The sequence below is a fragment of the Calonectris borealis genome, chromosome 1 (genome assembly GCF_964195595.1).
Source record: "Calonectris borealis chromosome 1, bCalBor7.hap1.2, whole genome shotgun sequence".
In the NCBI taxonomy this organism is placed as follows: Eukaryota; Metazoa; Chordata; class Aves; order Procellariiformes; family Procellariidae; genus Calonectris; species Calonectris borealis.
The window spans coordinates 154,449,192-154,466,341 of record NC_134312.1 but is presented as its reverse complement, the minus strand read 5'-3'; the positions used below and the strand labels follow the sequence as shown (position 1 = coordinate 154,466,341).

At 42.7% G+C, this 17,150-nt stretch overlaps 1 protein-coding gene across 1 annotated transcript in view; it reads right to left on the bottom strand.

The window, feature by feature from the left end:
* Positions 1-11,309: 11,309 nt before the first annotated feature.
* Positions 11,310-17,150, bottom strand: part of ANKRD10 (ankyrin repeat domain 10) — a 38,718-nt gene continuing 32,877 nt past the window's right edge. The window contains exons 5-6 of the mRNA XM_075137150.1: positions 15,897-15,992; positions 11,310-12,980 (exon numbers count right to left, since the gene is read on the bottom strand). Of these exons, the coding sequence (XP_074993251.1) occupies positions 12,514-12,980; positions 15,897-15,992 (563 nt within the window). The 3' untranslated portion in view covers positions 11,310-12,513. The remainder of the gene's footprint in view (positions 12,981-15,896; positions 15,993-17,150) is intronic.

Below are 17,150 nucleotides of genomic sequence, written 5' to 3'. Positions count from 1 at the left end.
CCAACTTTCTCTCCAACAAACGTATACATCAGGTAGCAGAAATACATCCCAGGCTCTATCTTTATACTGAGGTTTTAGAAGGTGGGTTTTGTCTCCATTACCTCTGAGTTGACTAAAACTTCTTTACAGGTTCAGCAAGAGGTACGCAGACCAAATAACACAGGTGAAAGCTGTGCACGTGGGCTTTCATTTGGACCATCTCCTTTGGTTCCAGCAGCTGCCCTAATCCAGCCGCAGGAGTCATGGGAGCACTGAGTGTCTGAGCTCCAGCCTTATTTAGAAATGTATTCATTTTAATTTGCAGCAATAGCTGACATGATAGTGAAACCCTATGAAGGCTCCATCATTAGCTATTGCAGGCTGATATTTATTTCCCTCTCATCTTCACAGAGTATTAGAAGACAGTGAAGAAGGATAGGGTTTTAGGTGCACGTGAGGGGTGGATGGAGAGCTGAAGGAACTGGAGGTCAAAGACTGCCTCGGGGTTGAGGCTGGAACAATTGCTCTAAGACCCACCAGAGGCGTATCATGAAGGACTGGAGGGCAAAGCAATCTACCAGTATGTGTACTCTAACATTCCTGCGAATAAACACAGGACTGAGGTGACCATTTGGATACCTTCCACATGTGCAATACTAAATATTCAAAAAGTGAAACGTGGGGGGAAATGCACATAAATTCATTACAATAGACCTAACCTGCCCACATAACAATAAGGGCTTCAGACAGTGAGGTAACAGAATCACAGAATCATAGAATGGCTTGGGTTGGAGGGGCCTTTAAAGGTCATCTAGTCCAATCCCCCTGCTGTGGACAGCGACATCTTCAACTAGATCAGGTTGCTCAGAGCCCCGTCCAACCTGACCTTGAATGTTTCCAGGGATGGGGCATCTACCACCTCTCTGGGCAACTTGTGCCAGTGTTTCACCACCCTCATTGTAAAAAATGTCTTCCTTTCATCTAGTCTAAATCGACCCTCTTTTAGTTTAAAACCATTCCCCCTTGTCCTGTTGCAACAGGCCCTGCTAAAAAGTTTGTCCCCATCTCTCTTATAAGCCCCCTTTAAATACTGAAAGGCCGCAAAAAGGTCTCCCCGAAGCCTTCTCTTCTCCAGGCTGAACAACCCCAACTCTCTCAGCCGTTCTTCACAGGAGAGACGTTCCATCCCCCTGATCATTTTTGTGGCCCTCCTCTGGACCCGCTCCAACAGGTCCATGTCTTTCCTGTGCTGAGGCCCCAGAGCTGGACGCAGCACTGCAGGTGGGGTCTCACCAGAGCAGAGCAGAGGAGCAGAATCACCTCCCTCGACCTGCTGGCCACGCTGCTTTTGATGCAGCCCAGGATACATGATCCTCACTTAGCTTAGCAAAGAGATAAATGGTTGGACTCTGGCAGATGTGTAAATTCAGCCAGTTGAGTTAGTAGCTGGCTGAACAGGCAAAAATATTTCTCTGATGCTTTACTACAGCCACCTGTCAGAGGATGGGTAGAGCAGTCAGTGATCCACGAGATCCCCAAGGAGCTTTCTTCTGCCTTTGCTCACTTAATCACAGCAGTGACAAAAGATGATTCAGCCTTTCATGAGAGACAAATAAGGGTTATGAAAGTGAGAAAGACTTCCTTAGCCAGCTGTCCCAAGCTGGTATGATCCAATCTCTACGGCTTGCACCTGGGGCCCACGGTGCTGCGGTGCGTTTGCTGTTCCTGCCCAGCCCCAAGCCCCCGGCAGATCGCTGAGCGCGCAGGCTCTCTCCTCTCGCTCGGCGCTAGGCAGGTTGACTTCAGCACCTGTGATGGAGAACCATTACCCATTCCTGATGGCTGTGGGAAATAGATGTTCACACTTGCTCTCATTCTGGACATTAAAATAGAAAGCACATTTCTATCTTCAGTCTCCTCAGCTAATTGCAGTTCATTTCTCTCTGGATTTGGCTTTTATGTGCACCCCAACTGACACCCGCTGTTTTTATTTATTGAGTCTGTATTTGATGAGATTCTGCCTTTTTCTTTTTTTTTTTTTCTCCCCATTTCACTTTAGTTGCAGTTCATTCAGTAGCTCCCTAATTTGATAGCTCTGTGTCAGGATCTGGCACAGTACTCGCTCGCTCTCTTTGCCGATACAATACTATTTCTTTCTTTACAAAGACTTGTTTTCCTAACATCCAAATTGTGCAGAGAAGCCCATATGTTCCCATAGTCCATGTGCTCTAAAGCATAGCAAATTACTATTTAGAAAAAGCACTCTGTAGTCCCCTATGCCAGCCAAAACGCGCTCCTTGGCATGATGCCATTCCCATTTACAGTACAGAGTAGTCTCGGGGAGAAGGTTCTCAAGAGGGCACCAGAGCTGACGTGCACAGTGGAAATGTAGGTGCAACCAGAGACCAACCGAACCAGTACGCTCAACATGTAGTATTCTGCAAGACAAAAACTTCCCACATTTTAAATGCTACACAAGGCACATGCTGAGCTCCCCTTCCCACGATCTGCGATGATTAAAATCCTTCAAAGATTCTCAAGTGCACCGAAACCCACCTCTAGCCGTTTGGAGCAGGCAAGGCGTTGTGTGGGAGTGCACAGACCTTTCTGCTCAAGCAAAATGTTTGCTGGGGCCTCATTAAATGCCTTCCCCACTTTGCTTTTGTCCTTTCCTATTTTTCTTCTGTGTCAAGCCTCGGTTCTCGCAACCCTTTCCCGATTTCCTCCCCTCACCGTTTGAGGAGGCACTTCGATTTCACTGTGCCAGCACAGCTCCCCGAAAGCCTCAGCAGTGGAAATTACGGGAGTGACTGGAGCTTGCTTCTGACCTGCTACCGAAAAACCCCCTACCCTCCCCTGGCAGCCCCTGGCTCTGCTGAGCAGAGGAACTGTTCCTGGGGTACAGGGTTGGGGTACATCTCCTGTTTGCGCCTGGGAGGAAGCAGCTGTGCCGCGTCGTGCTGGGAAGAGCCGCACGGCTTTGCTCGCCCTGGGGGCTCAGGCACTGCGAAGGGGCAGAGGGACAAAGTAGCTGCTGAAAGGGTTCTTTCCATGTCGTTGCTGCCTATCCTCTATTTCAGTCCTGTTTGATCCTGTTAACCCTTTTCGGGTGGGAAATTGGATGTGGAGTCTGCTTCTTGCTCCAGAGTCTTCCTGGTTTAGGCTCCCACAAAGAAGTGAACGTCCAGACCTCCTTCCCATCAGCTGGCCTCCTGGGAGCCCTGCACCTCCATAGCTGCACAGTTTGGGTTTTATTTCCTAAGTATTGTTTTTCCTTGTTGCTTTGGGGCATTTTGTTTTCTGTTTGTTTTTTTTTTCCCCTGTTTCTTTTTCTTTCTTCTTTTTTTTGTCTGTTGTTTTTTTCCCCCAACAGCTTTGGAATAATCTGGTTTGGTTTCTATCTCTCTCTTTGCCGGTACCTCTTCACTCTCAGTTTTAGGGTATCGCACATGCTTTGCACAGCCCCATGGAGCAGCAGAATAGAGAGTCCGGACTAGGGTGAGAGCAGAGCTGGACCCCTGGGTGCAGACAAGAAATAGTGTAACAACGGTTGGGGAACCCTACACATTTGTGTTGACTGGGAAGTCGGAAGGGGGTCTGAAAACGAGACCTGAGATAAGGTAAAGAAAGGAGATTTTTCAGCCTGACATACTACAGGAACAGGATGTGGAGGAAGGCTGTTCTTAGATTTATAATAAATCAATCTTTTCTCGCAAATAATCACAACAGGACACGATCCACAACATTCATATCAATTGATATATTCAAATATGTTTCTGTGGGGAGCGTGTAAAAGAGGAGGAGAAAAGACTACGTCGCAGTGTTACTGCCACCAGATGTTGGAGCTGGTGCTGTGTGCCATGGCTTTTAGTCCCATCGTGCCGTGGAATACATGAGTCCCGGGTTATATTCTTAATTTATTAGTGTTGTTGCTGCTGTTGTCATTATGACTATCATTCCTGGAAGACCAGAATTTCGTTGTGCTAGATGCCATCTAAACACACAACTAAAAAAAATTTTTGTCTCAAAGTATATGTAAACCACATCTAGGACAAGGGATGACTGGCAGATACAGGCAGGTAGTGCAAGAAATCAGGGAGGCAATGCTTGTCGACATGATACGTTTTAGTATCAACCCATCAGTGGCCCAAAAGTAGGGAAAGGTGGGGTTTTTTAGATTTTAAAGACAGTTTTTCAAGGGAGCATCTGAAGGAGCACAGTGAATTGTCTTAGTAGACATGAAAGGGGAATTTCTCCAAGCCTGGGAGCTTGCACAGGAAAAGCATGAAGAAGTTTGCTTAAAAATTCAGCAAGCGGGTGACGGAGCTGGCAGGATGGCCCATGCAGAGTCTGCAAGTTCAGATGGGTGGTAGGGACTGGTAATGAATGAAAGGCCTTGAAAATGGTAGGTAATTTCTTGTATTGAACATGTAGTGAAGGAGCCCAAGGGGAGATAGGGAAAGGGGTGATACAATCAAACCAATAGGGTAGGAAATGGTCTTTCAGCAGCAATTTGTATGGAGCTCAGCTAGGTTACGTTCCATTTATCACCATGAGAGATACCAAAGTTAGCGAAAAATAACTGAATAATGAGGAGATGAGAGAACCGCTTTAGTCGTGTGGATTGGTAGGAGAGAGCAGAGGTGTTTCCACAGGAGTGTCAGCAAGACTAACGCACGGTGTGGACGGGAGAGGCCAACCCGAAGAAGCCAGGCGGGCTGCCTGGGGATGACCAAGAGGCACGCAGGACACGTAAACTTTCAATTCACAAGTTTCGCTGGGCTGACCTGCAGTTGCTGGGCAGCTCTCACCCTTATGGGAGCGTGCCCTCAGTGCTGTACGGAGAGCGAGTGTCAAAGAAGATGCTGCAGTGCTGGAAGGCAATGCCTGGAGAAAGCTCAGATAGCAGCAAGTATCCGACTGGGTAACACGCTGAGTATCCTCCTCACACTGCTAGCAGGGGCACGTAGGGTAGGATGTGTACCTGAAAGAAGAGGTGGGGATGCAGGAGGGCACCTAAATGAAGCCCAACCTGCCCTGATGCTCCCTGAGCCAGCGCAGGGCACCCCCAACACGAGGGCCAGGCCAGGCGGTGAGGGCCCCAACTTCCCATTACCCTCTCCAGGTAATGGGACATTTGCCAGGGCACTGAGGACCTTCCTGCCCTGACCTTCTCACAAAATTTGGACTCACTGTATATACAGCATTTTGTGTACCTTTCAGGTACTTCAATGGTGCACCAGACATGGTGGCTGATCACTTGGAGGTGTGGAGACCTTCTCATACCCGTCAGTCCCCCATGGACCTCTTGGCTCCTGGCCATCAGGAACCAGCATTTGCAGTCCCTCAAGCCCACGTTGTGCTTAGATTGGGCAAGTTTATTTGCTGCTACAGCGAGAAGGAAACCCAACACCTGTATCAGGTAAAACGGGCACCGTGGTCGTTTGCACCAAGTGCGGACTTCAGCCTTTTGAAAACAAATGGCTGTGGAATATGTAACTCTGCTCTAATTCTGGAAAGGTTTTATCTTGCTGGTCATAGCAGACTTTGGTCTTTGCATTTGTCTTTTTTTCCCCCCTGCTGCTCCTTCTACTGCTCCCAGAAGTCACATACCTGAAACTACAGGTTTGAGAGCATGTGCGTAAACTGGTGTCAAGCATTCTCCTGGAATGCCATTAAATTAAATACCATTTCTGGGAGCATTTTGCTTCATTGAAAAGTAGTTTTGCTTTATGCAGATTTCAGCATTTGCAATTTTAAGTGGTTTTCCTATCAGAACCAGGGTGATGATATAATATGTCTGAATTTATCCCGTGCCTGGACGAATTGCTCAAATTCAGTCAAATTAATTTTGAGTCCAGCATCTGAATTTACACAGCTTGTGAGCACAACTACACTGAAATCCTTCAATGCCTTGCATAGTAGGTTCTCTACAGGAGACATAGGACAGCTGTAGGACAGCTCATTTTATTCATAACAATTTAAAAACTCGCTAACAAGAATAAAATTGTTGGTGCCGTTCGTGGCAAAGAGGTTACTACTTTATTCTCAGGCTGAGTATTTTCATCGCCTCATTTTGCTGCTTGGCCTGTGTTCTTCTTCTGATTCCTGAAATCTCTGGATTTCTCATCACTGGATCTCATCTCATCTCATCACTGGATTTTTGGATGTATTTTTCTGTGCTGGAAAAGCTCTGGTGAGTCCTTGAGGATCTCTGTCTCAAAGAGCCACCCATACCAAGGATGCCACATTTCTGCTCCTTCTCCCTTACCACGTGGCTAGTTTGTTGGTCGTTTGGATGAGGCAATCACATTCGTGTTTGCACATTTGTATCTGCAGGATGATGCTCCAAGATGGAGAGTGAAAATATATCTATCTCGCAAAGAGTGACAGTTTCTAGTATCACAGTGTCCGACCCATCAGCTAATGGAAGATACATCCCTGATTTATCAATACCAGAATTTCAGCTGAAAATGCAGTTTTGAAACATTAATTACAAATATAGTCCAATAAATAAATCTCTAGGCATTTTATCAGCTACGCTATATGTAAAAAAATCTTGAAGGTTTTATACTTCCTAGAATTTACAGAATTTTCTGGTTGGACATCTTATTGTCAGGAGAGCTGCTTGATCCCAGGAACTACCATTTAAGTAGTACCATGCGTATACTTTTTGCTTGGTTCTTCTAACATTGTGTACCTATCTGATTTTTATAGTTTGTCTTTTTGGTACTGATTTTTAGAAAATATGCTGTATTATACAACGTGTCAAATATAAAATAGAATAAACTGAGATTCCAAGCTATGTGCCTAATGTTATCGAGGACTTGAACCAACTCGCAACACCTTTTAGAAACACTGAGAATAAAATAAAAGCAAACAAACCCCAACTCCTCCTCCCCCAAATAAAACCTGGCAAAAACCGTGGACACCATGAAGTTTGCAGTCGTCACAGGAAAGCACACGTGTCTTTGGTGAGACCGAGCCGCCAGCTAGCACCAACAAACAATGCTTGACCTTTCGTTAACATCAAGAGAAGAGCTCTATTAATACGTGGTATTTCCTCTGTAGTAGATTACATCCTGCCTTTGCAGGAAGAGAAACTCAGATTAACTTATTTTTCTTCTTTAGGTTACAATCCTAGCCGGGCAAGAAGAAATATAATTAATACTATGCAGCTTGGTATCGTGTTCAGCTTTAGGTATTCGGTTATTTTCCTTGTGGAACACTGCTCAGATTAGTGATCGAGCCAGGGGACTTGTCTTCAGTGTCAAACGCGTGTGTCTCCTGCTTGCGCTTCAGCCAGTTGAGGCTAATTCCTACTGATTTGGAAGCGGTTATCAAGTCCTGTATGTGCAGCTGAGTCACAGAGAAGCAAAGAGAAGTCACTCATTAAAACTTGTGCTTTTTGGAGGGAGAGAGGATGCCTAACTTTTATTCTCATACCAGAGGTAACGTTCATTATGCTTTTTGCAGGGGGGTACGATTTCGAATGTGGCAAAGCTTTTAACCTGGAATCATGCTCCAAGCATATGGTACTGTTATGAACCATTGTATTTTTAAAAAAAAATATTACAGCCAGATATGCTTTTAAAATAAACCATCTGCTTTAAACCAGAGTTCTTTTGATCCTTGCCTGTAAACAGCCAGTCACCACTTCTGGACAGGAAACTCCGGGAACGGAAGGAGAGGTGTGAAATATCTGGGAGTCATTAAGCAGTATAGCAGAAATGTAGTTACCAGTTGCCAGGAATAGTAAACCCTGCTTACACAAGACTTTTTTTTCCTTTCTTTGATTCAGCTGGGTCTCAAAGATTTCCTGCCCTGTGGATCTGTGTCCCCTAGGCCGGCGGCAGCAGCAAAGTGGGATGCTCCCAGGGTGCCACCTTCCCAGTGCCGCCTCTCCTGCTGCAGCAGGCTGGCTCCAGCTCTCAGCACCCCCGGCACGGGAAGCTTCCCCTGCCCTTCCTCTCTTTTTATCCCTGTAGGAAATTTGCAACACTGCTCCATCCCCAGCTCACCTGCCCCCGAACCAAGACATCCAGGACTTCCTCCCTGGAGCATCAAGAAATTCATTTTAGCTGTAGCTTTACATGAAGCCATACTTGAGGGTTAGAGGCAAAGAACAAGAAAATGCCCTTATTAGAATGCCAGAGAAGGTGGGTTTCTTTGTCTCAGAGACCCCTAGAAAGCACTGTTAAAAAGAGTTTCACCAGGGTAGTAACCACCCTGAAGAAATCAGGATTTGAAGGTGCCAGTGGGAAGCTGCAGCGTGCGTCACATCTCACGGCACCAGCGAGGGAGGAGTGGTCCAGCCGCCTTACCCTCCGCTGCTAATGCCCCACGCGCCCGGGAGGCCAAGGGATGTAAAGGGCGTACTGCACCGGCTATGCCGGCACGGGACAGCAAGGTGGGCAGTGCTGTGCTGGTGAAAGAAGTGCTTTTGGGGTTTTTTTGTTGTGCTTTCCCCCCCGCCCCCGGCCCCGTGAAGTGTGTGGTTTTTCACTGACTGGAAGAAACGGGTTGGACACAAAATAAGTGGGGAAGTGTGCAAGGCCGTACTTCAGAAAGCGTGCGTTACTGATAAAAGCTTGTACGTTAGGTTGGCTCTAGCATACAGGACAGCAAGGATTCCTTTTCCATTCTAGGTTTGTTTTGTGCTCAGGACTGACTTTGATGTTTTGTGAGGCAGCTCTTTTGGATGTATCACCTTTGTAATCGGAATGGCAGAAGCTCCTTCGTGATTTATAACTTGGCTATAAATATTAAGCTGGGGTTCAATTTCAGACTGCAGAAGGATGATTGTTAAAGAAGTTCAGTAAAATAGTCTTACAGAGTCTTTTGCTAGCTGGAATGCGAGTCTGAACAAGGATCAGGATTTGATCACAGTCGGGTGCAAGACCAACGTTCAGAAAAGTTCACAGTGTCTGAACGCATTTGCAATGGGTCTTGTAGCCCAGCAGCCTCTCATCTTAATCTAATATATATCTCAAATGATAGCCTTCTTTCACAACTGTTAGAAGTTTAGACTAATATTTTATCTGGAATCAGGGGATCGATTTTCAAAAATACTAAAAACTGTAACCATGTATGAAGTTGTGTAACACTTCCCTGAAAGAACTTTCTTATTTTCCCTCTTCCAACATTGCCAAACTTCAACTACTTGGTCAGAAATATTCCGTATCAAAATACTGCCTGAATCCGTACTTATTTATATTTCTGCCAAAATTTGCAGATGGTTTTGAAAAACGAAATAGGAGAGAAGCTACATTTGGGAAGAATTAGGGCAAAAACATCTCCATAAGCCAGAAAGAAATCAGCTGAAATTTCCCACAAAACTGAGTCTCAAGCAAAGAGTAACCAGGAGGATGATGAGAATAACTGGTTGGTGTATTCCATATGAAATTCATGGTGGTGCTATTGAGTTAAATCTAGGCAGATGGACACACACGCATAGAAGTGCTTTTTAAAATAAAGCAGTAAGTTCTCTCTTTGAATTTGAAATACAGTGTCTTCAAGGTATTTTTAGGTGAAAAGATGTAAAAAGCAAGCGAATGAAAACCAAACGTACACATTTTTTTAACAATCTTGCCTTACACAGTTACACTAGAATGACGTACCTAAAATTTTACCATCTGAACAGACACATGCAAACTTTGTTACTGTAAGAAAATCCTTTAGAAATCAGTTTATAGCCATGTACATAAGATGGCAGTGCTTATTATAACTACAAGTTGCTTTATTTGAAGAATAAGCATATGCAGCAAGCTCTGCAAATGCTAAAAAAATCCCCAAACCAAATGCTGCAACGAATTTTAGTTAGCATCTCGTGTTAGTATGACGGCAATAGCACACACGCCTCTGGGCACTACTTCAGCAAACTAAATTGGCTAAGAACAGGGCCCCCATGCAGTTGTTCGAGCGCAAGCAAGTGGTTACATGCATGCCAGAAACAGCTTCTCTCAGGTAAGATTCAGCTTTCATTAATGGTCTTGTTTGTCTCCAGACGGCACTGAGGAGTTTTGCTGGTCTGATTTGCAGAAAGACCGGCCGGTTTTCCTATCATCAGCGCTACTCTCGATTTGAATACACTGCGGCTATCTTGTATGCTGATAGCGAACCACATAGAGTGTAAAGTCTATTTAAACACTGACTTCTCTGTAGTCCGTTGTATTTTGCCTAAAAATGTTCGAAGGAGAATATAATTTCCATGAAAATCAGACCACCATTTTTAACCCATTTTTGGAGTTCAAGGCTGATACAACCTTCCTACACAGAATATACAGCCTTATACAGAATACGCAACCTTTGTACACAGAGGACCTGGACAAGCTCGAGAAGTGGGCCCGTGTGAACCTCATGAAGTTCAACAAGGCCAAGTGCAGGGTCCTGCACCTGGGTCGGGGCAACCCCCGGTATCAATACAGGCTGGCGGATGAAGGGGTTGAGAGCAGCCCTGCCGAGAAGGACTTGGGGGTACCGGTGGATGAAAAGCTGGACATGAGCCAGCAATGTGCGCTCGCAGCCCAGGCGGCCAACCGTAGCCTGGGCTGCATCAAAAGCAGCGTGGCCAGCAGGTCGAGGGAGGTGATTCTGCCCCTCTGCGCTGCTCTGGTGAGACCCCACCGGCAGTGCTGCGTCCAGCTCTGGAGCCCTCAGCACAGGAAAGACATGGACCTGTTGGAGCAGGTCCAGAGGAGGACCACAAAAATGATCAGGGGGATGGAACGCCTCTCCTGTGAAGACAGACTGAGAGCGTTGGGGTGGTGAAGAGAAGGCTCCAGGGAGACCTCATTGCGGCCTTTCAGTACTTGAAGGGGGCTTATAAGAGAGACGGGGACAAACTTTTTAGCAGCGCCTTTTGCAACAGGACAAGGGGGAATGGTTTTAAACTAAAAGAGGGTCGATTTAGACTAGATAGAAGGAAGAAATCTTTTACAATGAGGGTGGTGAAACACTGGCACAGGTTGCCCAGAGAGTTGGTAGATGCCCCATCCCTGGAAACATTCAAGGTCAGGTTGGACGGGGCTCTGAGCAACCTGATCTAGTTGAAGATGTCCCTGCCCACAGCAGGGGGGTTGGACTCGATGACTTTTAAAGGTCCCTTCCAACCCAAACGATTCTATGATTCTATGATTCTATAACATCCAGTGTGTGTTTCTGTAATTCAGTCAAGGACAACTTACTGGGCTGTTCACATTTGCTTCCATATACCGACAAAATCAAGAAATTCCACAGTTGCACTGAGACAGACTTTGGAGAAATGTGATTTGAAAACTATTAAAGACTTGCTCAAATTGCCAATAAAATAATAATGTCTAAACAAAATATTCAGATACCACGTAGTATGTTTCTTTATTTTTTTTAAGTCCAATTTGTAAAGGTCCCTTTTTAAACAAAACAAGAACAAAAAAATCAACACAATTCAGAGGGCTTATCTCATTTACCATATTCTTCCCCACTCTTCACTTATCATAACACAAAGCAGCAACTTATATTATTAGTGCTCATATAGTGCACTTATATGAATTTTGATTTGTGTTTTAAGCTTTAAATACAATGTATTTTCTGTGAGCATAGCCCAAAGAGTACACAACATTACATTTTCAAAGCATATGTTAAAAAAAAGGACAATAAATGTATAGTCCAAGACAGTCAAACTCAAATATTTTGACTTGGCAAATTCTATAACAAGTAACAGCAACTTTAAACTGCGTACAAAGCAGAACAGTGCCAACATGCCTCCGGTCTGTGAGCTATGGTAAAATATCAAGCGTACATTTAAAGGAGAGAAGCCAAAGAAAACCGCCACGAAGTCAGAGCTAACCTGAGGCACACCCACCTGCGACCAAACAAAGGCAGCCCACTTTCCCAGTCTAAAATGCAAAGAGCCCAACAACAACGAAAAGCACTTCTACGCTACAGAGAGTGAAACGGTGATTTCTTCCAATTTTGTCTCTGCGTTTTTAAACAACTTGTTCAAAAAATTTAAAGATGAACATCTAGTTATACCAAACAAATGTACAAACTATAAAGTCAGAGAAGCTCCAGAAGATTGCCACTTTCAACCTTGCATAGTGATAGCTGGCATTGATATTGCTACCATAGCTTCAGCAGAAGATATGGAAAAGAAAAATCTTTACTTCTAAGTGATGCACATACGTAACATTTTCTTCACAAAATTCAGTTAAACATTGTTTTAATAAAAGGGAAAACAGCTCTAAAAAGGGAAAGGTAGTGTTCACAAGCTTAGAAATAAAAAAATACAAAACCAGAACATTCCATAATAAAAAAATGAAAATAATAAACATTCCATCATAACAGCACCTATTTTATCACTAAATAAGCCCCATACATGCAACAAACTACAACTATTGTATAAGGCTGTCAAATTAAAGGTTTACTTCTCATATAAACAAAGTGTAAAAATAGCAATAAGTTGCAATCTTCAAATTTAATGCTATGTGAGGATTTTGTCCCCCCGGTTTCATTTGGTAGCAATTTCAATATGCGTTTGATACAAAGGTCATTCATCTAGGAACCGTGATACAAATACATTGTGCCTAGGACAGTATTGTCGTATCTCTGTTCAACCTTGACAGAATTGGAATGCTCAACAACACTACTAAGTTCGGGGATGCTTTCAGCAGTATCCCCAAACCCATGATAGTGTCCATAGTGCAAGGTATCTCCAGGGTCTTCCACCCACGAGGGCCGGTTAGAAACACAGCTACTCGGGCTTCCGTTCAGATGTAGAGATCCACACATATCGGTGGAATTATTCATGGCTTTCTCTGGTTCCTCGGTGCCGTTACTGGTATGAATTCGATGCCTGCTGGGAGAAGTTATTCCAGGAATTATTCCGTTAGGTGTTAATGTTAAACACTCCTCACGCCTGGCATCCATCCCACTGAGCTGTTGTGCGGCGGTGAAGTCCAAATGTCCATTGATGGCACATCCATTTGTCAGTGCATTCAATATGGAGCTACTGCTATTCATATCTGCATTAAGAAATACACCTGTCACCAACAATTAAGAATAAATCGAAATACATCAAAATGTCTCCACTATACTCCGCTCATTTAAAAAAATGTTTCCATACACAGCTTTGAAAATAAAATCTACCCTTCCTTTATTTATAACAATACAGGTCGTTCAAAGTAATGAGAGCTGACCAGTAAGCTTGTAGCATGGATTCTTATGCTGAAAATGCAACTATCTACCTACATTCAACGTGTAAATGTGCCTGTATGAATCTTTGCAAAGACAACGTGAATTTCTCAGAATTTTTTTCATTTAACTGTATGAAGTAAGCGTAGCAGACAACATTCTGGGCAGTGTTTTGAAAGGTGGAATAAAAGGCATCTTTCCACCTTAACTGTAATGCCCTCTTGGGATGAAAGATTATGTACATACAAGAACTGAGTATCTGTGAGAGGGTGAAGGGTTGTTTCTTTCATTTTTCAGCTGTAATTTATCCATGGCTCTTTTTTTTCCTTTTAGTGGTAACGCTCACAGTACAGTATACACTGAAATAGGTCAAATAAAGAAATGTTATGTTGGGGTGCTAATATAAAATGTTTCAAAGTTCCTTTATTCAGAAAGCACTTCAATTTATCTAGCAGCTTGCTAGATAACATACTAGGCAGGTTTGTATTTAATGGTAAGTTTATAATAACATCTGTACAATCCACATGCAAAGTGCCACACAATAGCAATAGCAGAGTGCACAGAAGACTAAAAAAGACTAGTAGTAGGAAACAAAATTCTAAAAATGTGCACACAAAAACCACTGACACTGTTTTAAAGCAATTTCTCCTTTGAATTTAGTAATTACTACAATAGGTTTTATCTCCATAAACAGATTTCATCAGTATGTCTGAAACATATGTTTTTGCAGTGGTACTCAAAAGTACTAGCACTAAAAATGGGTGATGTATTCTGCCTTAAAAATGCCTACTGGTAAAGGACATCTAAAATTTACACCGATACTGGTAAAGATGAGCAAGGGAAACGTAGAAACTACAGACCTATATGGTGACATTTAAAGATTTTACATTCCGTTATTATCCTTGGATACATGCACATATGTTTATGTATACAGGAATGCATAAACCAATGTGCAAAATAGGATTGCATTTACTGCGTATTTCCAATTCAAGCCAGTAAGTCTGCTGGTAACTTCCCACATTTGTAAAACACTGGGTTCTTGTTTAAGTGACACATAATGAGTACCACTGTTTGACAAGGAAGAATCTGAAGTTTTGGTTCTCTATTAGTCCTTCGCATGGATATTATTTGAAATATGGATTACGATACTGATATTTCACATACAGCAATACATAATGCCAAGAAATGTGTTCGATTTGTAACTCACTGGATGTACTAACTGCAGTTTCCTTTCTAGTCCCCACATGAGTTAAAATAACCACATCAGCTGAACTTACTAACCACAAATTCTTATTGAAAGTGGAAAAAAAACCCCAAACCCATAAGACATCAAAGCTGATATTTCAGTGACGAAAACGCACAGAAGGAATTTCATATAGTGTTTATTAACTGGAAAGTGCAAAATTTTAACTGTTTAAAAATAAATCCTTATAGGCTGGCTTTGCCAAATCAGATTTAATAAAAATGGCACTACTGTTAGTTAGTATGCAAAAGTAGGTAATGAATAGTTCTAGTGATAATTATAGAATGTTATTATTTGTTAAAAATTAGCACCTATAGTAATAGAGTATATTTATGAAAGACAATAATTTTTCCATAAATAAGAACACTTAGTAATTATCACTGGAATATATCAGTCTACTTTTAAAGTACTGATTATATATATAGTATATATTTATTCCTAATATATTAAAATATCTATTAATTATCACTCCCTTTGGTGAATCTGATCTGTGGTACAAAGCATAAACATACTTATCACAGAACAAATTAAAGTAAGAAATCAATTTCTGAATATAATAATGCACTATCATAGTAACTCCATGCCTTTACCTACAAAGTGCATGGAAAAAGCTGACCCAAGACAGTTTGAATCGAAACTCTATACACATCCTGGGCTTACCAAAAGCATCTTGATTAAGCAGCCCTTAAAAAACTCAGAGCATTAATATTCACCAATATTAGTAACATTTTGACTGTTTCATGAAGATTGGTACAAACCACAAAAACTGTTTTCCAAGGTACGTTTGTTCCAAATACTAGTTTAAGACCTGTGATTCCAGTCTTTTATTTACATAAAAAAACCCATAGCAGGATCCTGCGCCTATATCATTGTGTCTGAACAAATTCTGAACACACGGTATACGTCTAGACTATTCTCTGTAGTATTTGTTGAACTATTTTGAATATAGTTTAGTTGTAACATACGTTATTTTCAAAGCACTAGGATACGTTCCCCTATCAAGTTTTCTTATTAGCAATTAAATCAATTTAATGGAAATGAAACGAGTAATTTAAATTATTTCTGGATTTCCTTTAACCTGAAATTATAGCAACTAAAAGCAAGGCACAACGTAATACAAGCCTCAGGTTAAAAGTGAAACAGCCATTGTGGATTTCTGTATATCTGAAATAATAATAAACTACTAATAAACTTCTTTCACCATTACAATATATTGCATGAAACAGCTAATTTTAGATACCTACTAAACCCCCAATATAATGGGTGTTACAGCAATACAATCGTTTTCAAGACTCTAGACAACAATGTGCAAAAATAAAGGACCAAGTTTTATACTTAAATTAAAAATAAAATGCATATTGATTCTTGCAACGACAAGGAGTTTGCATTGCAGAAACAGTGTATATTTCAATTTCTTTTGGTCCAACAGAAGTACTCTCCTGTTGTTTGGTGTCTTCAACCATTTGAATGTTGTTGTAGTTAACAGGAAACTGTCCACTCCCACCTGATACAACAGCAAACTCTCTATCAATGTGCATATTGTCAGCATCGTCCTCAACTCCTCCATTCATCATTGGTATCAAGCCATCAAAGCTGTAAGCTGATAAAAAAAAGGCACATTTAGTCACTGGTGCACACTTGAAAACTCACCCAACAAACAGAGGAGTACTTTGATTATTAAAACCAAAGCTTTTTACAAAGAAATGTAATTTTTTCACATCTGAAAGCTTCTGACATGTTTGAGATTCCGAATGCAGAGTAAGTAAATGCTAAGTACTTGCACGTTCATTTTAACCCCTCAAAATGGAGAATTACCATTTGTACCTACCAGACTTTGTACCTACGTATCAAACAACTATTAGTCTGATGTACTAACAGATTGAATAAAGAGCAATTTAAGCTACTCATATTTAGGCTTCATAGCTAGCGTGCCCAAGAGATAAAAAGCAGTCTCTACCTCAAATGTTTACTGTCAGCCTGGACTGCTCCCTCTTTCACTACCAAGCGCCAGTTCCCAGTAACCCACCCCCTATTCATACCAGACTGCTCCAGGGATCCCTTCAAGAGCTGAACAAACTGATCTCTCTTCCGAGAAACGCCGGCCAGCGGTTAGACCGCTGTGGGAAATGCTTTAATAAGCAAGATAGGCTTGACTTCACTACCTCTTATACCTACCACCCAAGGCACTGCTCCAGTAATACCCCAGCAGACCCTGCACTGCTCTCATGCTGACGTTAACATACCTTTCTATATGCACTGCACGTACTCTTTAACATCATGTTGTAAAGGACTACTGTCGTAGACTGCAAGTCAGCTCTCATTACCTTGGGCACAACAGAAACTTTTGTGAACTACTCGTTTTTAAAGAACCTTAAGCAACAGCTAAAGTGTTTCAGGACCAAATAGATCACACAGGGCTTAAAGGAGACCAGGGCCCTTGGATCAGTGGGCTTCAAATTACCCTAAACCAGGAAAGGCAAGGCATTTTTTCCAGTTACCTAGAGGAATACGGAAGTGCAGTTTCATGGCGGCCAATTCAAGGGTACACCTGGCAATGCCTCCATCCCCACCTCTCACAGAACACCTAAAAGCGCCGTGCTGAGGCTCGTCATTCTGATACAGTCAGTCACCGGTTGTGCACAGCAAGTCAGTACTGCGGGTAGCACGTACAGCACAGTGCAAAAGCCAACCTGCCAAGGGCCATGAAGCAGAGGGGCTAGCATTAGCACTGCTGGGAACACACCCCTGTGACCAGTTG